General features: G+C 53.3%; 8 protein-coding genes across 8 annotated transcripts; 3 read left to right on the top strand and 5 right to left on the bottom strand.

Moving 5' to 3' along the window:
- Positions 1-1,634: 1,634 nt before the first annotated feature.
- LTS14_002288 (uncharacterized protein) lies at positions 1,635-2,142 on the bottom strand (the record flags this gene model as incomplete). The annotated part of the gene is made up of 3 exons (XM_064834994.1): positions 1,635-1,975; positions 2,030-2,049; positions 2,093-2,142. The coding sequence occupies 3 exons, from the start codon at positions 2,140-2,142 to the stop codon at positions 1,635-1,637; spliced, it is 411 nt and encodes a 136-aa protein (XP_064697865.1).
- A 1,269-nt stretch (positions 2,143-3,411) lies between these two features.
- On the top strand, positions 3,412-5,191 carry LTS14_002287 (uncharacterized protein; the record flags this gene model as incomplete). Its single annotated transcript, XM_064834993.1, has 2 exons — positions 3,412-4,340; positions 4,399-5,191. The coding sequence occupies 2 exons, from the start codon at positions 3,412-3,414 to the stop codon at positions 5,189-5,191; spliced, it is 1,722 nt and encodes a 573-aa protein (XP_064697864.1).
- A 1,142-nt stretch (positions 5,192-6,333) lies between these two features.
- OPI3 (Phosphatidyl-N-methylethanolamine N-methyltransferase) lies at positions 6,334-6,998 on the bottom strand (the record flags this gene model as incomplete). Its single annotated transcript, XM_064834992.1, has 2 exons — positions 6,334-6,899; positions 6,959-6,998. 2 exons carry the CDS (start codon positions 6,996-6,998, stop codon positions 6,334-6,336), a joined length of 606 nt encoding a protein of 201 aa, XP_064697863.1.
- A 326-nt stretch (positions 6,999-7,324) lies between these two features.
- On the bottom strand, positions 7,325-9,196 carry LTS14_002285 (uncharacterized protein; the record flags this gene model as incomplete). The annotated part of the gene is made up of 3 exons (XM_064834991.1): positions 7,325-8,483; positions 8,537-8,679; positions 8,879-9,196. 3 exons carry the CDS (start codon positions 9,194-9,196, stop codon positions 7,325-7,327), a joined length of 1,620 nt encoding a protein of 539 aa, XP_064697862.1.
- A 1,131-nt stretch (positions 9,197-10,327) lies between these two features.
- LTS14_002284 (uncharacterized protein) lies at positions 10,328-13,597 on the bottom strand (the record flags this gene model as incomplete). The annotated part of the gene is made up of 1 exon (XM_064834990.1): positions 10,328-13,597. The coding sequence occupies one exon, from the start codon at positions 13,595-13,597 to the stop codon at positions 10,328-10,330; it is 3,270 nt and encodes a 1,089-aa protein (XP_064697861.1).
- An 892-nt stretch (positions 13,598-14,489) lies between these two features.
- On the bottom strand, positions 14,490-16,100 carry LTS14_002283 (uncharacterized protein; the record flags this gene model as incomplete). Its single annotated transcript, XM_064834989.1, has 1 exon — positions 14,490-16,100. One exon carries the CDS (start codon positions 16,098-16,100, stop codon positions 14,490-14,492), a length of 1,611 nt encoding a protein of 536 aa, XP_064697860.1.
- A 729-nt stretch (positions 16,101-16,829) lies between these two features.
- Positions 16,830-18,701, top strand: SAS10 (something about silencing protein 10; the record flags this gene model as incomplete). Its single annotated transcript, XM_064834988.1, has 1 exon — positions 16,830-18,701. One exon carries the CDS (start codon positions 16,830-16,832, stop codon positions 18,699-18,701), a length of 1,872 nt encoding a protein of 623 aa, XP_064697859.1.
- Positions 18,702-19,273: 572 nt separating this feature from the next.
- Positions 19,274-20,110, top strand: LTS14_002281 (uncharacterized protein; the record flags this gene model as incomplete). Its single annotated transcript, XM_064834987.1, has 1 exon — positions 19,274-20,110. One exon carries the CDS (start codon positions 19,274-19,276, stop codon positions 20,108-20,110), a length of 837 nt encoding a protein of 278 aa, XP_064697858.1.
- Between the last annotated feature and the right edge of the window lie 1,467 nt (positions 20,111-21,577).

The following is a 21,577-nucleotide window of genomic DNA, read 5'->3' as shown; positions in this document are numbered from 1 at the left end:
ATGCTCTGGTGCGAGCATGCACGTGAAAGACATTTCATGTCCATTGTCTTCCAGCTTGACGGTGCCTGAATCGCGTGAATCAGTTTCGGCGGGGACAGCAAACGCGGCTTTGGCATACAACATACCGCAACCTTCATCGGCTTTGTCAATCGGTCGAATGAGTGGATGCCTGTCCTACGGCTTATACAGTCTCCTGCTGCACGCCCGTGACATCAGCGGTTACTAGGCAGAGCCTGCCCCAGTTTGTGCCGTTGCCTATGCCCGCCGCCTGATCAGCACCGATCCCATGTGCTTTCCTACTTTTGCCCATGTCCGTTATGGCGTCGTGATGACTCTCGTGCTTAAGCACCGCCGCGTCGTGTACACTCTCGCGCCTCGTATCCGGATCCCGTGCGCTTGTAATGTCCACGAAGTCGCGGGATACAACTTGCGGAATAACTCGCACTTCGCTGCCGGGATAAATAGGCGGCGGATCGCGCAGGTGATTTTGATTTCGCTTGTGCTCCCTTTCCGCGCGAGCTGCTGCGCGCTTTGCTTTGCCATATGCTGATATCTGAGCTCGACAGGCATTGCAAGTTGTCTGCGTCGCACCGAAATCGGTGGCAGGCAAGGTTTTAGCACATCTACCGCAGCACTGCGTGTCAACCTCCACTGTCACAGCATCACTCATATTTGCGGCCGTGGCGCCACTGATTGGCATGTCGTTCAAGCATTCTCGTCCACCTCAGATGGCTGTGTTGCTCGGCGAGGTTGGAGGAGAGGTCGCCAGAGTGAAGTTGAGTAATGCCGAGATTGACGCCCGCGAATGATCCGGGTGGCAATCATGATCGACCGTGCGAAAACCCTCCAAGCTTTTGTTGATTACCACTGCCTCCTCTCCATAGATTTCATGATCGAGGGTAACAGCTCCTAGGAACCACGTGCCATCGCCTGCATCACGCCTGTCTCATGCTCTAGTCCACAGCTATTCATCGGACCTTGACTTGAACATTGTATTGACGAAGCAGTCACAATCTTGCTCCCTTATATGCATACGTCCTCCGGATGTAAACTATGGAGTAACGACTGTGTTCTCCTTATGGCTTACCCGCTGGCTACTGCGACCACGACATCCGGATCGGGAGTACGGATGTTGAGACATGCGCGGTATCCGATGGACTTGCTGGCCTCGTTGAGCGAGTCGATACCCATGAGTGAAACAACTGCTTCGCATCGTAGTGGTAGGCAGTCCCTTATTGGTTTCGTGTCGAGCACTTCGGACTGTCGTGCACGCCCAGGCGTCTGGAACATAGCTGGTATGCTCGCTGCCGGTGTGCAATTCCGAATACTGTTGTGGCCGTCTTGGACGTCCTGCGGACTCTGATATGGTGGTGGAGAGTCCCCACGGGATCATCAACCCCCTCCGCCGTCCAGCCAAGGCCAGCACGACGATGGGGGTTTCTCCGCCTGGATGACACAGGCTTAGTGGTTGGCATAAGTAGTGGGTACACGTTCGTACACCGTCTCCCGCCCTAGGAGATTCGAGCGACCGGGTCTCGAAACTACCGTACCTGCAGTATAGGACTTGGCGCTGGTGTACGCGAATCACCGCTCCATCCGATGTGGAGGCCAACCCGTTCTCAAGGGTGGCACGCCTATTCCTCCTCTTTATACGATACCCTGGTCCGAGCACGTTTCGATCGCTGCTCGACCGGAGGCACGTTCTCCTTCTCCTCTTCCATCATCTCACAATTCTCCTCATCAACATCCATCTCATCCTCATCTTCATCTTCATCCTCTTCCTCTTCCTCTTCCTCTTCCTCTTCTTCTGCTGCCTTACGCTTCCTCGGCACTGTCTTCTTCTTCCCCTTCTCCTTCCTCTCCTTCTTCTTCCTAACATAATGCGACCCCGAGGTCGCTTCCAACTTCTGTTGGATTGTGCACTTCTCGCCCAACGCACGAGGAACGGCCAAGGCTCGCTCAGCGCGAGTTTGCGCTGTACATCGTATCAGTATGGCTACGACGTTCAAGGTACTGTGTCGCCACTTACCCTTCTGCTTCGGTCTTATTCTGTCATGGCCTGATTACATTAAGTCAGTGGTGGTCTCCTAACAGGGTGGCAATCAGATCTTGACCTTGTAGATACGACAGGTCCACCTCCATCGCATCACTAGCATCCTCCGCTGGACTTACGGCAGCCGGATCGCATAACCAGTGGTTAGAGGCGTCGCCTGCACCGCCTTTGTCCGCTAGTGTGCTACGGAGGCGTTGGGATGGACCAGTGTGGTCCGGATGGGCGAGGCGAAGTCCGTCGGCCGTCAGAATGGGTATCGCGAAGCAATTTCTTCGAAGTTCTCTTCATATCACATCTGCAGTAGGAGCGTGCGGCAATTGATGGCTCAGATGTCGTTGGTTCCTCGCCTAGCATATTCGCTGTATCGTTGTAGACCGCTGTGTACGAGCCTCTTGAGAGTACCCTTCCAGCCAATGACATTTTTGGTTCGCTTGTCCGCGTGGAAGATTCGGGTGAGAGTACAAATACTACTCACTCATGCTTTACACAGCAGGTGTCGCGGTCGCTTCATTCCTGCTTCCTCTGATCATTTTTCTTCTTGATGGAGTCCTTGTTCATAGGAGATCTTGTTGCGCCAGCCACTGTCGCCCGGGACGCTTCGGAGAATGCAATATCAGAGGGACAGATAGGCTGTTCGTGGTATTACTGTACACATTGCAGTATGACACAGAACCAGAGCATCCCATCCCGCGAGGTGTAGAGGCAAAACACATCTGCTCGGCTGCGAGATGTGGCCGGCACTAGTTCTGGTACTGTGGCACGTGTGAACCACTTCTTCCTCAACAAACAATGCTGCCGGACCATCGAATCGAAACCTCTGCCGTCGTGGCAGCGGTGAAGCAGAACAATATTGGCTGCAGAGCCATGGTTACCTTTCAAACAACCTCAAACTCGGGGTGGACAGCGTGATGTTCAAGCAGATGAGAAATCGAACAATGCGCCACCAGCACCACGATCTCCCCTATGACGCGCACAGAGCTTGAACATAAGCTTCTTAACCGGACATTCGGACTTAGGGGAGGCACAGCATTTCTGGGAGATGCATCATCTTCCGTCCACTCTGCCGGTGATAGCATCCATATTTCTCTGTGCCGAGTAACCGGACGCTCGTTTGCGTTTGGGGAGGCGCGTCTTCGTGCTTTCGGGTTTAAGTGGCAGATGCTGTAATCGGGTTGGTAAGTATAGGTTATTGAATCTTCTTCCTTCGCCTTCTTATCTCCATGCTCTCCTGCTCTTGGTATTATTGAAGCTTAAGTACCACCTCCTGGGCCATTGCTGTTGGTCTTCAGTGCTTAAGGAGGAGGAATAGCGATCTATACCAACAGGATCTGGTGACCTTTCATCACCGAACCCTCACCATGGACAAACTCGAGCGGATCCTCTCACGACCCGTCGCCAAACCGTACCGAAGCAAGAATATCAGTGATCAGTTACCTCCCTATCTGAACGAACAGGGACTACTGGATTTCAGAGAGAACGATGTGGAGAATCCCAAGAACTGGTCGATGGCGAGACGGTGGTACATTACGATAGTCTCCGTCCTGCTGGTCGTGAACGCTACTTTCGCCTCCTCATCACCATCAGGATGTATACCGAGTATAGCAGAAGAGCTACATGTTAGCACAGAAGCAGCGGCTTTGGTCATCACACTTTTCTTGCTTGGATACGTGTTCGGGCCGTTGATGTGGGCACCACTGAGCGAGTTCTATGGACGACGGTGGATCTTCTACGGCACATTCATCGCCTACTTTGCCTTCAACTTCCTATGCGCCTTCACGCCAAACTTCGGTGGACTACTGGTCGGCCGCTTCTTGACCGGCACATTCGCCAGCGCAGCTTTGTCAAACGCACCAGGAGTACTGGCCGATATCTGGGGACCTGTGGAGCGAGGTAATGCCATGGCATTGTTCTCAATGATGACATTCATTGGACCCGCTCTTGGACCAGTCATCTCGGGCTTCCTAGAACTCAAGGAGAATTGGCGGTGGAACTTCGATGTTCTATTATGGCTCGGCTTCGCAACTATGCTGATTCTATTCACCATCCCTGAGACGCTACCCAGCCAAGTGCTCCTCAACAAGGCGAAACGCATACGAGCAGCCAAAGTACCTGGCTACGAAGGTGTACGAGCGCCGGTCGAGGCAACAGACCGTACACTTATGGGCATCTTCAAAGTTGCGCTTACCAGACCCTGGATCATCCTTTTTGACACGATCTCCTTCTTGGTCGCCATCTATCTTTCAGTGGTGTACATGCTCTTGTACATGCTGTTTGAGATCTATCCAATGTAAGTGCACAACTCCTAAAGACTACAATGATAACAGTTTTGGCTGATACGATTACAGCGTCTTCCAACAACACCGCGGCTGGAATGCAGGCGTAGGCGAACTCCCACTAATTGGCACAGTAGTTGGCGCCGTACTAGGAGGCCTCTACGTCTTTTACGACTCGTCCAAATACAGGAAGCGAGTCCTGGCAGGCGAGAAGATGCAACCCGAGGCACGACTGCCGGTGGCTATGATCGGCGGCATTATGTTCCCAATCACCATGTTCTGGTTCGCCTGGTCTGGAAACTACAACAGCGTACACTGGATCGTGCCGACGCTCGGCGGTGTCTTCCTCTCTACCAGCATTCTGCTCATCTTCGTCGCCTATCTAAACTATTTGACGGATTCTTATCTAATGTATGCAGCTTCTGCACTGGCCGCGAACACGGTCTGTCGATCTGCATTTGGTGCTGCGGCTCCGTTGTTCACCAACTACATGTTCGACGCTCTTGGGGTCGGAGGAGGCGGATCTTTGATCGGAGGCGTTGCTTGCTTACTTGCCCCTATTCCATTCATCTTCTACAAGTACGGCGCGAGGATAAGAGTCAAGAGTAAGTTCGCACCTACGCCAGATCCGAAAGTAGAAGATGAGAAGGAGGGCGAGGAGGGACAGCAGGAGAGACCGAGGAGTCAGTATAATTCTAGTGAGGAGGATGAGGCGGAGTTGGATGAGGAGATGGGTGTGCCTGATCCGAAGGAGCTGCAGAAGGAGATTGATAGGGAGAGGGCAGGCTCCAGTGGCCATTCCAGCGCTACAAGGACTGGTGATCCATACATCGATGCCAGTGGGGTTGAGAAAGCTGAGCGATAGATTGCATTCATAGATTGTGTTTAGTATTGTCTAATACCCTCGAACTGCTTCCTACCTCACCACTTCTCAGTCTCAAATCTTATGACTATTGTGAATTGGTAGGCCGGCACTCCTCGTCTTCTAGATGTAAAATAGATGGTGGAGACAGAAGCGCACGTGATCGGCTCTCCATCGAGGAACGCCCAGAGCATCTCTACAACGAGTCAGCTACCCACTAACCACGCTACGTTTCATCTCGTGTGGATGGCATGGAGGCTGCAATATCACGGCCCACGCTCGACTGGATTGTATGGCACCGACGGCAGCAGAGATCATCCACTCCTACCGCCAGCTCTTCAAACATGCTTTACGAGCATGCCAGTACTCCAAGCCCGCACGCTACGTAGTCCGCGACCGTATGCGCCTGGCCTTTCGCGAGTCGCAACCTGACCTATACGATGCAGAGCGTATTGGACGAACGATCGAGTTCTTCAGGAATGCAGCGAGTTGCAAGGGTATAGAGCATAAGGTGCAGAAGAACCTCATACATGTCTGGTGGGAGAGGGAGAAGCTGAGGCAGTCGACTATGTGCGAAGTACAAAGTGAATGGCGTATATTGTTGTCAAGCTGACGAGAAGCAGGCGACTGGATACGTATGAGCTGCGGAAGCATGCGTACGATGACTTTGACCGGACCATTGAGCAGTTGAACGAGACCATGGGACTGTGCATTAAGTGACAAATCCGCTGCTGCAATAGCTTTGGCAGTGTTGCAGTACGGGGACACGCTACAGAGTATCAGATCCGGGGCATGATGGACCACGAACAGATCATGATAACGATCACGAATCTCAAGAGGAGCTCGTAGCTGATGTGCTGCTTCTGGTTGTTGCATCGGGCATTACAGACTTCTGTTCCGGCTCAAGGTCCAATTGTGTCCCGACCTCTAAGATCAAGACCCTCACACCTCCTCCTCTGCCCGCTCCGATAGACGCTATCCAGCCATCTAAACTCTGGTGTGCTATAGCACATCACACGCACTTTTGTGTACATATATCAAGCCATCAACACCAGCGCTCATGTTGAATAAGCAGCGCTTATGGGGTATCTCTTATCACATCCTGCACACTCTCAACATGTCCCACCCTACATGCTCTACATGCTCTACGCCTTCTTCTTGGGCGCATCCCTCCTCTCCCTCTCCCTCTTCGCATAAATCTCCGCCGTAAATGGATCCTCGAATGTAAGTGCGATCCTATAAGCCGTGTAAACCAGCACAGTCAACAGCACACCAGCCGGTTTGCCATACCACAACGCCGTACCCAGAAAGCTCAGCGTACTACCCCAATACATCGGTGCATCGGTGACATTGAATGGGAACCCCGTGACCATCTCATCCATGAGAATACCAAAGTAGTCTCCCAGATACGTGCCCGTGATACCAAGAGCCCACATACTACTCAACACCAGCACGTTCCCGCTCGCAACTAAGCCCACGGCTAGAGCTTGAGGGACGAAACCTAGCATTGCAGGATGACTAGGTTGCTGGCGGAGAGCTCGCTCGTATACGGCATCGCGGATGAGGCCTAGGAGGAAGATGGTGACAGCCAGGCCGTAACAGCCGTAGAGAGCATTGCCGCCCGCGAGCTTCGTCAGAGTCTTGTTGTGATACTCCGTCCTCGCTACGAAGTTCCAGAAAGTTGGGTTGAAGAGGATTGTAGCGGCTGAGACTGTGCGTAGTGGTCAGTAGGGGTATCTGGACAGATGCTTGTGGGAAGGAGATATTTACGGTACAGCGTTGGCTGGGTGAAGTCGACAAGGCCTGCCATACTGTCTATACTGATCAGAAGGCAATGTTGAGTCTTGCCAAAGACGTGGACAAATGTCCTGGAAGGACGAGGACCACGAATCGTGCCTACGTCACAGGCAAGCAATGATGAGGTGGGGCATTTCACTACCATGGACATATTCAGAGCACGACGATCAAACCCTCGTTACAACTCGAAGGACAAGGGACTAGCAAGCGAGGAGTACCAAAAAGAAAACTTCTTTACAAGATATAGCGACAGGCGCTAGCGTACCTTTCCAGTACAGTGAAACCTCTCCATCCAATTCTTCTTCGTCTTTCTGCCGTCCATTTCGAATCTCATAGCATTCACAAGCCGTTATAGCCACACGAGAACGGCCCGCCGAAAGTAGCAGACTCATAACCCTGCACAATACTCTCCACAGAGGCATAAGTACCAGCCGTCAAGAACAGCAGACCAATGAGAATGCAGGTCACATTGAGGGCAGCGCCAGCCATACCACGGATACCACGTGTCTTCCAGAAACCAGGACCGTAATCTGCACGTCTCATGCGTAGGTATGCAACGCCCCAAAAGATGAAGCCGAAGAAGCTGTCGAAGAGGGAGCTCATGAGCGACAACAGATCGGCGAAGAAGGGGATGACTTCGGCAATGATGAAGGCGAGTACCCAGGTGCAGGCGAGGATAGCGGCCCAGCCTGCCCAGCCGATCAGAGTGTTGTTGCCAAGATGGCGAGTACCGGCGTAGAGGCGGAAGAACACGAAGCGAGCGGAGACCGAAGCGTAGAGCACACCCAAAAAGATGAGGGTTGGGATCATGAAGCTAAAGCTGACCTTGAGGTAGAGTTCGTTGCCGAGAGAGCCAAAGGCTGGCGCGGTGTTGTAGTTTGTACCGGTGTATGCGTAGATGATGGAGCCGACGAGAGAAAAGAGAATGACCTCGGCAATCGTGACAGCCCAGAGTGCCTTTGGGAAGTCTTTGGGCTCCTTCATCTCGGCGATGAAGGATGGGATGGTGATCTGACCGATGAAAGTATAGCTGATATTCATGAAGGCGTTCATGCCTGCAACGAATGTGGTGCCAGCGACAGGAACAGCGTAGACAGTTGGTGGCCCAAGAGATGGCCATTTCGAACCCGGTACACCACCGGGATGAGCCTCAATACCAGCAAAGATGGTGGCGAGGAGCACGGACAGGAAAGTGGTGAAGGCGCTGACGGTCGCGAGCTTGGCCAGAGTGCTGAACGTCCGTGGCAAAGAGCAAAAGAAGGAGACGACTGCCATGATGGCGCTGAAGCCGACGGTACAGAGAGCGACGTTTCCGTCTGCTCGCTGTGTCATGGTGTTGAGGTACTTGGCGCCGACCAAGCAGTGGAAGCCTTGAATGAAGGTGTTGTTCAGGATGAACATGACGGCGGTGGCCCACCAAGCCCAACGTTGATTCCAGAAGAGCATCTGGCCTATGTCACACACATCCTTAACTTCCGGGTGGCGCATGCAGAATTCCCTGTAACAAATCAGTATCTCAGTTTGTCGTTGGCTCGAAAATGCATTACTTACCAAACGATTAGCGAGGTGTAGAGAACCAAGGCTGCGATGACGACAGTCAAGATCAAGCCTGGTACGAGACCCAGCACGGAGTAGGAGTACGGGAATGACATGATAGCCAAACAGATGTACTCGGAGAACAGCAGAGCTGCAGTCTATTGCAATGATTAGATCCAGCTCCTTTCTCACGCATGGTTCTTGGGAGAAAGCAAGGAGAAATTATGCAGGTATTCGTGCGACGGAATCCCATTTTCCGCCATAATCGTTTCTCGGTGGCGAGTGAAAGTGTAAGGAAGGTGCTCTGGGCTATCAGGCGCAAGGCATGCGTGGAAATGGGAGGGCGAGATATCACACCTTATACCAACTGCAAGTCCTGTACTTGATCGAGTTGCCGGCCTCCAATTCCATCTGTTTGCCAACCGAAATACTCGGGTCGGTCTCATCGTCGCCAGTCAATGTATCGCCATAGCCCTGAGCAGAGATGGACTTGGTGACAGGTTTATCTATCCGGCTCATCTTGCGGTGCTTGCCTGGCATGCCGCCCTTCTCGGCGTTGTCCTGACCAGGTGCAAAGCCATCGTAGTAGCCCTCTTTGCCGAAGTTGGTCTGGTCGGCAATAGGCGAGGGAGACTCGTTGTCAACTTTCTCGCTGTTGCTAAAGCCTAACGCCATTTTATCGAGCGGATAGAGCGTATAAATACGCCCTGGTGGTGAAAGAAAGGATCGAGTCCGGTGACCTTCTGGAGCATGTAGCCGCTGTATAAGAGAGTCGTCCGAGGTTCGGGAAGTGTGCTGTAGCTGTGCGCAGTACGGACAGCCTTCCTGGTGTTTAAAACAGAGAGGGAAGAGAAAGACAGAGCGGGTTGAAGTACTGGCCCCGGTTCTAGAGTGATCCCGCACACGTGAACTACGTAGACGACTTGCGCGGTGCAGATCAGAGACTTTCGCAGGGCGCGGGAAGGATTGCAGCGCAAGCGAAAAAGGTTGTGCGTTGGGGTGGAACTGTTGTCCTCGCCGCAAGCAAGTCAGAAGGCAGACGGGTGGTGAGCTTGCGGGATAGCGCGAGTGTCTGTCCAGGATCTTGTGCTGAGCCCTGCCGTTGACCGTCACCTCGGGCGCCGTTGACGTATCGTGTTGCATGAATATCGAATAGACTTGCGGCTGGATACCCCACTCTGTCCAAACTCACACCCACACAAGCGTGGCGTTGTTAGTTTGCGAATCTTGGAGCATTGTGATTATCATCATGGTTTGCGTGCTCACCGTCGCGTGCGGCATGCAGGACTTTGCACAGGATCAGAGCTGTCTACTATCGTGGTAATCAAGGTCACAGAGAGCCGCTCAAGCAGCCCGTCAGTGACCCTATCGCTGATGAATCCTTCGAGCCTTCTTGCTTTGCATGGCGCACACGCTGCGCTCCCGAGACCCGTAGCCAAGCACCCATTCAACCGTCAGGCAAACCACAGCTTTTCGAAGCCTAGAATGCCTCGTCAGACGTTCTGCTGGGTTCGGCTTGCTATGGCGTGCTCGCAAGCCCACCAGCGAAGACAGTGGATGTGATTACCTGCGGTCGTGCACAAGAATCACACAGGACTCTCGGCGTGGAGCTTAAACAATACACAGGGCAGGGAATCGCTCGTCCCTGGTCTTGTCTTTACTTACTCGTACTTGGCAACCAAGATCCGAATATGGAATGTGCGACAAAACATACGTTATATGTCAAATGGGTATCTTCGAATATTGACACTAGCTGCTCCTACATACATACCCAACAGACCACGACTTCACTAGGACGTACTTTGACTATATCATCATCCCCTTCTTCTCTCCAGCCCAGTACCCAGCAATCTCGGTCAGCACATCGCTCATAATCGGCGCACTAGCCATGAGTCCATGTTCTTCCCCTTCCAAAACCCTCAACTCGCACCCGCCCCGACTCAACCGCGCATCATACCAGCCCTCCCGACTCTGCGGTATTTGCTCGGTCGAACCAAAACTGTTCCAACCTCCTGACACTGCACGGGCATTCATCTGCCCACTCAGCCATTTCACGTTGGCTAGGGGTACACGTTTGTCTTCCGAGCCGTGCGTGATGACGACTTGGCGCGAGACGTCAGTGTATTTGAAACCTATCTCACGGTTGCGTTCGAGACAGACGAGGAGGTCGGTGGCCGGGTTGCTGTCGCGGGTAGCTCGTTCCCAAGTGCGGAGGGTGAGACGGGAGGTATATTCTACCTGCCTTTCGCGTTCAGCGTGCTCGGCGGCATTGAGACCAGCTTGAGCGAACTCAAAGGAGGGATCGGTAGGCGTGGCGGTGGCGCCAAGGAAAAGTGAGCCTCGACGTCCTTCACCCAGATCAAGGGCGCCGGCTTCTTCGGCAATGGGGATGGGGAAGTTCTCGAGTGGGTTTATGGTAGGCATGAACTGATCCATCAGCATCAAAGATTCGCGGCGATGATAGTCCGGTCGATTGGCAGTCCCTGGGCGTTCAGTCATCCTCGTAGGTGATAGAGACTGTTCTCGGGCACGATCTCGCGCGGCCTGCAATTGTCGCTTGCTGGCAGGTTTTAGGGACGCAGAAGTCGCGGTCATGAAGGAGGAGTTCGCAGCTTTGAGGAACGAAGTCGGCAGAACACGAAGTAATCGCTGACTTCGTGGTAGTGCACCAGCTGGTGGTGCTTCGGTCGTAGCATGAGGTGTGGCTTCCAGTTGACTTGGTGGGATCCAAGGTGCCAGAAGATGTACCTTTCCATTAATTAAATGTGGTAATATCAAAGCTGTCGCGAGTGCATATATCGCTCCTGCAGAATGTGCCAAAAGGCTGAAGTTCGTGATTCCTAGATGTTGACAGATGGCGACTACATCGTCGGGCCAGCTGAGCGGCCCACTCCTGTCGTTCAAAGGATATGGCTCGCTGCCACCAACCCCAGGCCTATCGATCGTGATGAGGCGCAGTCGCAGTGTGGTGGCCAGCTCATCATAAAACGCCGTCACATATCTAGTCAAACCCATGCCCACACAGATGAAGACAGCAGCGCCCTTCGGATCGCCAACTTCGGAGAACTTGATGATTCGTCCACTGCGTGGATGTCTGACCATGCGACTCAACCGAGCCGCCTCGAGAAAATCCTGTACCGCTAGCTCAATACTATCTTGTCGCTCCAGGTTCGGCATGCTCTCGTCGCCATGATGCAAGCGGCGCGCATCGCTCATTGATTTCCGCCTACTCTTCCTTCTCTCTGATAGATCAGTTGGAAGATCGGGATGATGTGTCCAGCGCGCGGCAGGATCGGTCCGTTTTCGTGCGCTCTTCGTGCGAATGCGTAGTGGCGAGTCTTGCGAATCAGTTTCTGATATCGGAGACGAGATGGTTGTGTATTGCGGGGTGGCACGCGTGGACCCGTGTCGCTTATGCCTGGGCTGGTCCATCTCGCGATGCGCTCCGGACAGAGCATCAACAGCTTGTGCGTATGAATAGTCGAGCGATAGTGGCGGTGTCGGGAGACTGACACTTTCTGGTCCCTTTGTGCCGTTCCTGACTTGCGTGGGCAAGTCATCTATGACTGCCTGGGTACGTCTGTTTGCCACCGGCGTCATACTTTGAGTCCCGGTGCCACTCGAAGTCGGCCTAGGTAGATCAGTAGTGATGCCGAGGATTTTATGCGCCTTAGTTGGTGGTTCTGTGATGGCCCGCGCTGCAGAGGGTCTGCTAATCGCTGCCACTGTTCTCTGTTCGACGCGGAATGGCAGAATATCATGCGCAATGTCAAAGTCTTGTTTGGGTATGCTAGGTAACAGCACAGGAAGTGGTGGCGGATCCTCGAATATCGATGGGGAGCTGGATTCCGCTATGAATGTCTTTCGCCTCTCCCGAAGCTGACGAATCCGTTTCACAGTCTCGTCGTCTTCACCAAGATCCGCCCAACTAGATTCTGGTATTGGGCTCTTAGATGCAGTTTCTTCTTCGGTGTCCGGCGCTGGTGCGGTCATGCGCTTCATGACCTTGTCTCGTTTCTTGCTCGAAGCACGAGAGTTGCTTGAAATGCGCAAAGAGGATGTTCGCATGGGGATCGAGTCCGTGATCGGATTCTTCAGTGGTGGTGTTCGCTGCTTCCGAGGCGACCCATCCTCTGTATACAGTGTGCCGTCACTCGATGCCATGGGGCTTGCCTCACTCATGAGTGCGTCATCAATGGCATTCTCCTCACTCCCTCCCGTATCTACCAAGTACAGCCGGCTCTTCTCATTCGTGCGCGGCGGAGTCTTGAAAGTGAAGACCTGGTCGGCCCGCGCTAAGATGCTCAAGTTCGCACCACCTGTGGGTATGGGCACATCGAACACCTCACCAGCAGACTGGCGTAGTGACTCTTGTGAGTTGATCCGCCTCAGACTCTTCCTCCGTGGCTCTGGAGTCTTGATCCAGCTCTCAGCACTGTGCTTGTTCCTACTAGATGGGTCTCGTTCGCGGAGGCTTGTATACGAGCCAGTACGTGAGCTGAGGCCATTGGCGGGTCGCAATGCACTGGCGTGGAGATCGGTGAACGATTGTCGCGGAGACGGCGCGGCGTAGTGCGACAGGCCTGACGGTGCTCGAGATGTACGGATGGAGGGTGGTGGAGCGGCATCGGCTGGCGCGAAGTAGTCGGCCATTGGAGATGCGCCATACTCCATGCCAAACCCTGATGAGGCCGGCGTGCGCGCAATGCTCGGCGGCACGCTGGTACTGCCTGAGGATCGTGGTCGGGAGCGCTTGCTGCTGCTGAGGCTGCCGGTGTCGGGCTGGTATTCGCTGGAGTGGACGCGCGGGGGTGTACCCAGGACGGAGAAGGAGTCGAGAATGGAGGAGATGACGGCAGGGTCAGCAGGCCGTGATCGCACCTGGTTGGCTGATCTCTTCTTACGCGCCCGCTGTTCTCGTCGCTCCGCCTGCTGCTGCTCGTCCTGACGAGTATTGTTGTTGCGCCGTGCTGACTGCGTCTGCTGCTCGGGTGATCCCGTCGTTGACGAGCTCGCCAGCCATTGTGTGGTTTGAGTATTGAAGGTTGTCGGTATACCGGACGCCTCAACGTCCATATCGCACACACTGCCGGCCCAAAGCCTCGATCCAGAGACACTCTGGGTCCGTTGCGAACTCTATTGGCGAATGTCTTGCATCTTTCTCGGATTTGTTTGACGGGCAAGATCAGGCCTCACGTGCTCAAGCATATACGTGGGCTGGAGGGTTATTCACTGCTGTCGTCTGTGTAGGACAGGGATATGCTCCCAAGCCCCATGAGAAGAGGGCACAAACTCAAGATGGGCGATCCGGGTGCGACGCCTCACAAGAACCCTCTCCACGACCGCGCCATGGCCGCGCCAGCATCGCCCCTGGTTTTGTGCTGCCAAAGCGCTTGTGGCTGCCGGGAACATTCGGCACTTGTCCGAGACACCGTGCGTCGGCGAGATAGCCCACTAGCCCTACCCTAAACGGCCAGAAGCTTCGTTCCTTCGCATAACATCCTGGTCACATTTGACGAACTGACTCGACAATGAAAAGTATAGAGGTACATGGGCTATATCATTGTGTCTGCACAGGATAAACATATTACCTCGTCGATGGAGGGATCCCCGAAGCTCGCCTATACACTCCGTATGCATATTGACGAGGACCTGTCGGCCTTTGGACGGCGTCATGCCTACGATCGAGATACATCAACAGAAACCACTCCATGCACCGGAGCCTATCTGAGAAGGTCACATTGAGCACGGCCAGACGCCGGCGTCGTCCCTCGAACTCACACAACCTTTGCTCGCCTGTCTGGCGATAGTATGCATGCGTCTTGCACAACATGCTACATACAATAGTGATGTACCCAAGCTCGATGCATTGACATCGAACTTTTACGCACGCTCAGGACGTTTGCGAAACCCTATCGAGAACAGACGGCGAGCTTTGGCTGACCACAGGATCCAGGACGACGCAACTCTAACCCATCGCCGATGCCTGCCCATTCGCCTTCACCTGTTTCATCCCCGCCTCCTCATCCGTCCAGACGGCGAGGCCCACTGCTATCAGGCCAAAAACGGCACTCACAATAGCCGGAACTCGCAGATTGTTAGTCGCATCAACAACCGGAGCATTAACGACCTGCGGGATCCACACCGTAGCCAGCGAAATCGCTTGCTGGAAGCCAAAGTACTGCACTTCGTTACCCCTTGGAAACATCTGCGGCAACAGCACTCGAAAAGCAACGTTCGAGACGCTGAAGGAGATCTGGACAAGCACTTGTATGAAGTAGAATTCCCATCGATGCTTCAGCCCGATCTTGGCTGCTGAAGAGACGCCGATGCAAGACCAGACGGTAGCGAAAGTGAAAACTGCATAGCTGATGATCGTCCAATGTCGTAGTGTCACCTTGCCATATTTGAGGAGAGGCGAGTACCCAAAGAGCAGCAGTGTCGCACACACCATCCCTACTACCGGGCCACCCAGAGTATAAGCCGTGAACTCACGCAGACTAGGCCGGATACTGAGGTTGAAGAGCTGTCCACTCACCGTCGTAAAGGCAAAAAGGGTGTCGTTGTAAATTGTGAAAGCGATGAGGTACTTGAATGCCTCGCGATATACAAGGAGCCCCTGATACAGCGTCCGCAAAGCTTGGAAGGGGAGGCCCAGCCAGCCAGCCATGGTCGTTGGAGCATTATCATGCTGCCGAACCGGCGACGGCAATAATTGCCATGATGCTAATACCAGAACTATGCAAAGAGCGCCGGCGGTCGTCGTGGTGTACAGGCCGACGTAGAGCGAGTTGACATAGGTCAGGCCAAAGACAATGACATATATGGTCAGCTGGCCGACATTTAGACCGTTCCAGCCCCAGGCGCTCATGGAAAGGCCGCTTTGCTCTTTTTGGCGTCGACTGTGCTTCCCCAGTGTATGGTGGTGATCGTCCAGCTGTCCTGCATTCGGTGGTCCTGGCGGTATTTCAGACGTCGCTTCTCCGCCTTCGCTTGCGTTGACAGAAGGAGTCTCCTGCATCGCATAAGGTACGAAGATGTTCGACCAAGCCGATGCGACAAAGCCGACGACATTGGAGAGGACGTACAGCACAGCAAACGTGGTGAACGTCTTCTCCGTCATCGCCTTTAGACCAGCAACAGGCAGACACAAGGCGCCGTAGATGACCAGCATAAGGACATACTGCTCGCGCTGGAAGCTGAACCTGTCTCCGATCCCCGAAACGACCAAGACCAGTGCGCCACTTATGGCAAAGCAGAGAGCATTGAGGTAGAGTAAGTAAGATGTGAGGTTGACTTCTTGGCTGCCGAACGTCACAAGGCAGGCTGGAGCAGTGGGCGGGCAACCAGTCCCTCTAGCAGCTCCCAGCTCATGACCGATAACATATGCGATGGTTTGGAGTTGGAATGTCACATAGGTGCCGAATCCTGCGAAGGCGGGTCCAAGACTGAGTGTTGAGAGGAAGTAGCCGGTTTTATAGCGGCGGAGATGCTTGGCTGTAAGAGTCCGGTCTGGTGGTGCTTCGATTGACGTTGTTGAGATGGTCGTTTGTTGATGCTTGTGCTCCTGCGAGGACATGGTGAGAGGAGTTTTGACCTGATCCGTGGACGAGCTCAAAACAACTCGTGCGAGCACGGTGAGACGATGGAAGTCGGGTCGAGAACAGATCAAGAATGACTCGACTAGAAAATCATGTACCTACTGCTCATGCATGGGCTTGTTGGACGGCCCACGACTAATGAAGGCGGCTGCAGCAACGATATTTGCTCATTCCCACTCAAGTCGAGAATTGCGCACATAATTTCTTGCCAGCAATGTCGTTCCACGCGCCATCTGAATGATCGTAGAAACTGCAGTCAATGCCATCGCCATCTGGAGGGTTGGACACCGAAGTATGCCGATGTATGGTCTTCAGCGTGACATCCGTAGCGTTGTCGTCAAGAGAGTGTACAGCCAAATGCTCCATGCCACAGTATCGTTATTGAGATCGAAATCCCATGACTCTACCGAGACTCTCGGCGCCTGGCCTGTCATAAGCTGTGCCGCATCAGTCTTCACTTCTTGTGCACGAGCATTGTCAATCAGTATGATCACTTTTGGACTATTGCAGATGGAAGTCTCCGAAGTTCGAAGGATGAAAACATCTAATGGCTTGCGATTTGCTTTGCTCTAGCTCCGGGCAGTAGCCGTCGGACCACATTGTGCATAATCGATAGACGGCGTAGACGCTAGTGTTCGGCATGGAGTAAAAACCTCGATGCAGATGATTTCTCTACAATAGTCGTACACTATTACCACAATCGCATTATGGCGAAGCGCAAAGGCAGTAAGAAAGTCGCACAGGAAGCGTCGGGCCCGAACATGGATGTGGGCTCTTCCAGGAAGCGGATCCGGGATTTTGAGGATGTGGCAGGGAGCGACGACGACTTCCATCTTCAACGGGATGAAGTGCTGTTGGGCGAGGCACCGGAAGCGAAACGGCGACGGAAGGTCTTAGAACAGGAGGAATTCCTGCAGCCATCAGATGAGGAGGTTCTGGACTATTCTGAGTCCGAGGACGGTGTGGACGAAGAAGTCGATGACCCAGGAATACAAGGCGCAGCTGAATCAGAATCTGATGATCAAGATGGAAGACTGGACGACAACGAGGACGAGATCGGCTGGGGCACATCCAAGGCCGATTTGTATGGTGCGGACAATATTGAGACGGAAGAGCAGGCCTTGGAGGAAGAGGCAGAGGCACTGCGCTTACAGAAGAAGCAGCTGCAGGCTATGGAGGCTGCAGACTATGGCTTCGATGAAGCAGACTGGCAGGAGTCGACAGCAAAATCCCAAGCAGCTGACGACAACACCGTGACGGAAGTGATACCGCAGTTGGTGATCAAGGAGGACATGTCTGTGGCAGAACGCCTCAAGCTACTCAAGTCTCGCTACCCAGAGTTTGAACCTCTTAGCAAGGACTTACTGCAACTACAGGAGGAACACGTTCAACTCAGCATCGACGCGAAACAGAGCTCGGGGACTGCTTCTCCTTCGAATGCTGTGACAAAACTTCGCGCCGCCTCGGCATACCTAGGCGCCTTGACAGTATACTTTTCCCTTCTTACATCTACCGCATTCCGGGCTCACGCAGACGTGACTGCAATATCTGCAACTAGGCTTCGAGACCATCCGGTCATGGAGAGTCTCGTGCAATGCAGGGACTTGTGGCAAAGGGTGCAAAGTCTGCCAAGTGATATCGTGCTATCCGATTGCGAAGAGGACGAGCACCATTTGATTAACGGTCACAATCTTCCCTCCGAGCTAGCGCGTCAACCCAAGACCGTCGCGACCAAAAGCCGCAAACAGCGAGCTGCAGATGCCTTACAGCAAGCCGCTGACGCCCGTAAAGCGGAGCGACTGGCTCAAGTGGAGGCGGACCTTGCTGATTTGGCATCACTATCAACACCGAACGCCAAGCGGACGAAGTCGGAAGCCGTAAGGACTGCTGTGCAGAACGATGATGCGTCTGACATTGGTGAAGAAGTACCGTTGACGGAACGTGAGGCGGCCGACAAAGCCCTCCGCAAGAAGAGCTTGCGCTTCTATACCTCCCAGATCGCACAGAAGACCAACAAGCGTGGCGCAGGTGGGCGTAACGCGGGTGGCGACGAGGACGTGCCGCATCGCGAAAGACTCCGTGATCGACAAGCGCGTCTCAATGCAGAGGCTGAGAAGCGCGGCAAGAAGCTCGGCGGTGGCGGTCCTGACGCTGACCTTGGTGGTGAAAGCGACGAAGAAGATCGGAAGCAAGCGAAGGACATTCGCGGCGCGGTTGAGGACGACGATTACTATGACATGGTTGCAGCACGCACAGCGAAGAAAAAGTCGGACAAAGCCGCTTTCACCGAAGCTCAGAAGCAAGCCGCGTTGGAAGGCGGACGTGTGGTCGAAGAAGAAGTTGTGGGTGCTGACGGGAAGCGTAAGATTTCGTATCTGATCGAGAAGAACAAGGGCTTGACGCCGCATCGAAAGAAGGATGTTAGGAACCCGAGGGTGAAGAAGCGAAAGAAGTACGATGAGAAGAAGAAGAAGTTGGCGAGTATGAAGGCGACGTATAAAGGTGGTGAGGGACGCGGAGGCTATGGTGGTGAACTGACGGGTATCAAGAAGGGATTGGTCAAGAGTACGAAGTTGTAGTCCGCATGCATTGCAAGACGGTGAGCTACTCTGCATCGTCTTTTTTGGTAATCTTCGTTCCCGTTGTCGTTCTTTAGTTCCTCTAATCAGGCGCGGTGCCACGTAAGCAGCTCGCGTATAACCAATAGCTTTCGCTTCGGGCGGCAGAAGCATGTGCCTGACCTTCACGGTGTCCAATACGGCGCTCTAACGTGGGCAGCATCGCCGTCGAAACCAGATCTTGAAGATCATCGTGACTATGGTGGAGCGTTCAAGTGAAAATGTGAGGTCATATGTGCGTACGTGAGGTTTCTCTGCTCCGTATATCGGAAATTATGTCCTTGGGTGAGGTCGCACTTGCCAGCACACTGCTGGAAAGTCCTAACAAACAGCAGTCGCAGTCACTGTCGACTTGACTTCTCCAACAGCTTGCTCTTACATTGAGTCACTTCAAGTCACTTGGCAAGATATACCCTACTACCGATCACCTACAAGCACTTTACCACCTGCGATCTCGACCCCAGCCAGCATAACAAGACCTGCAAAACCTCTATCTCCGATTCCAGACCTATGAGATTTCCCATCTATACGCCATGGAGAACGTCAAAGTGCAATGGACGTCGTCGAATACTACAAACGACCTCTCGCTAAGCCAGATCATCAACCTAGCAAGCTCATTCAGCTCCTTGGCCATTCTCTTGCCCCTGCTGCTGTATCTACACTTCGACTACCTAGCTTTCGTGGCACTGGGACCAGGAGGCACACCTACGACGTTTCCTGGCTACATCCGGGTGAAAGTGCTCAGCTTCTTCGCGCTCAACGATCCGTACCTAGCAGCACCGACTCCAAGGCGATTTGAGGGCCAGTCGGGCTATCTGATTGACCTGGCGAAACGATCACTTCCCAGACCGTGTGCGAGAGGCATCGCGCCACACCGACAAGTGACGCAAAAAGCCGACAAAGATTGCTATGGCAGACTCGCCAACTCGATCGAGACGATGGGCAGATCGAGCGATCGTCTCCGTCTAGGCACTTCCTGCTTCGAGAAGAACGGCACCGGGCTGTTCTCCACCTCGCCCGCTAAGCGCACCTGCAATGGAGAGATCTGCCATGCTCATCCGTCCGACGGGTCGATGCATATGACTTTGCACCCGGCAGACGCCAAGGCCGTTCTGGAAGCTGGATGGGGCGAACGACATCCTCTGGCTCGAGGTGGATGGTTCGAGCGGTTTGTGCCGGGAGGGTTCGTGATGATCTATGCTCCTCACAGCGAGCAAGACGTCGAGACGGTGATGCAGATTGTTAAGGCCGCTGCTTGGTTTGTGAGTGGCGGCGACGGGATCAAGGATGTGATCGCTGAGCGCAGAGATAGTGGATATGCTTCGGCTGAAGACATCTTGACAAATCAGGCTTGTTGTTCTGGGAAGTAGTGGCGGTGTACGTTGTGGCAAGGATACCGTCGGCGTCACAATCTGTATCTATTTCAAGAGCAGCGGAAGCTTGACATCGGTGTGGCAATAATCATGTGCACTTATCAGTTGCGGTCGAGCAATCTATAAGTCCTTGAGATCCGTCGTAAACAGGCCATGCCACGGGTCAGATAATGAATGCTTCCGATGCATCAAGTCCGCCATTGCCAACTAACACCTTCCACTCGCCTTCTGGCAACAGGCTTCCACTGATCAATAGTCTTGAAAGTCGGCACCAACCATATCTCAGCACCTGTCGCCTTCCGGCATCCTGGCAACCTCTTCTTAACATCCTTTATCTTCGCCTTGACATCATCAAACTTCCCCAGAACCTCCTCTCGTGATATTCCAGAGCTGTCAAAATCGCGATCAGTATGCTCTGCCCATGGTCTCTAGTCCTCGTGAATGGGATTGATGGCTCACTACATCAAGCTACAATGCGGCACAAATCGCTCCTGTACCCACGTCTCTGCCGCCTTTGCGTCCGTGTCCTTGACACCAGCAACACGACAATGCACAGCGAGCTCACACAACTCCATCGAATTCTCGCATTTCATGATAAGAGACTGAAAAAAGACATTTCCAGCGTCGAGCTGCTTGATATTCACTTGCAAATCCCTAAGACTTTCCGGCAGAGTGATATTGTCCAACCAATCCTGTGGATCTTCTTGATCTGAGATTGTGTCGGATGTGAGCGTAATATGTGGTGTGAACTGTGGTGGCGCAGCATCATGGTAGACTGCTGGAACGTCCTGCAAGATGAGATTTTGTATCGTTTTATACAGCTCCGAATCTGGCAGAGGAAGTAGCCAGAGGGACGATCCTGGCATGTCGGCAACTCTTGTTCATGCTGTAAAGGAATCAGAGTCCCAATCGTGAACTGAAGTCGAAGTTGCATCGCTAACCCAAACCCTAACCCTAACCTCAATCTTACCCGCTCCCAAAAACAGATCGGTACAAATGGCAAGACAGGATCAAGAATCAAACAAGCTTTTAATACAACAAAGCTCAAACTACAGCAAAGCTCGTGGAAACTACTACCTACACACCGAGAGCTAATAATATGAGATATCTCTCTCTCTCTCCCTCTCTCTCACGTCCTTCTCATCTCCCCACTTCCTAATATTGATTCTCTGCAGTCTACTGTACGTATACAGCCTTGCCGTACTCTCTCCCGCTCACAATACCCTCCAAACAAATGCACGTCTCTCTCATCAGTCCAACCAGCATAGTCTCCAAGTCTGGCCCGCAATGATACTTTCCATCCCTCTTCCTTCAACATACTCTCAAGTATCCTCCGCCTATTGACATAATCCGCCTTCCTTCGCTTCAATGGTGGTTGTTAATGATAGTATACGGTCAGTGGCACCGTTCGACTTGCAAGGTAGCCGATGCTCGAGGTATGTCGAAAACAAATCAGCTTTCGCC

The sequence above is a fragment of the Recurvomyces mirabilis genome (genome assembly GCF_035927965.1).
Source record: "Recurvomyces mirabilis strain CCFEE 5264 chromosome Unknown scaffold_4, whole genome shotgun sequence".
Taxonomy (NCBI): domain Eukaryota; kingdom Fungi; phylum Ascomycota; class Dothideomycetes; order Mycosphaerellales; family Teratosphaeriaceae; genus Recurvomyces; species Recurvomyces mirabilis.
Note: the sequence above shows the minus strand (reverse complement) of the source record. Positions and strands in the feature narration are given on the sequence as shown.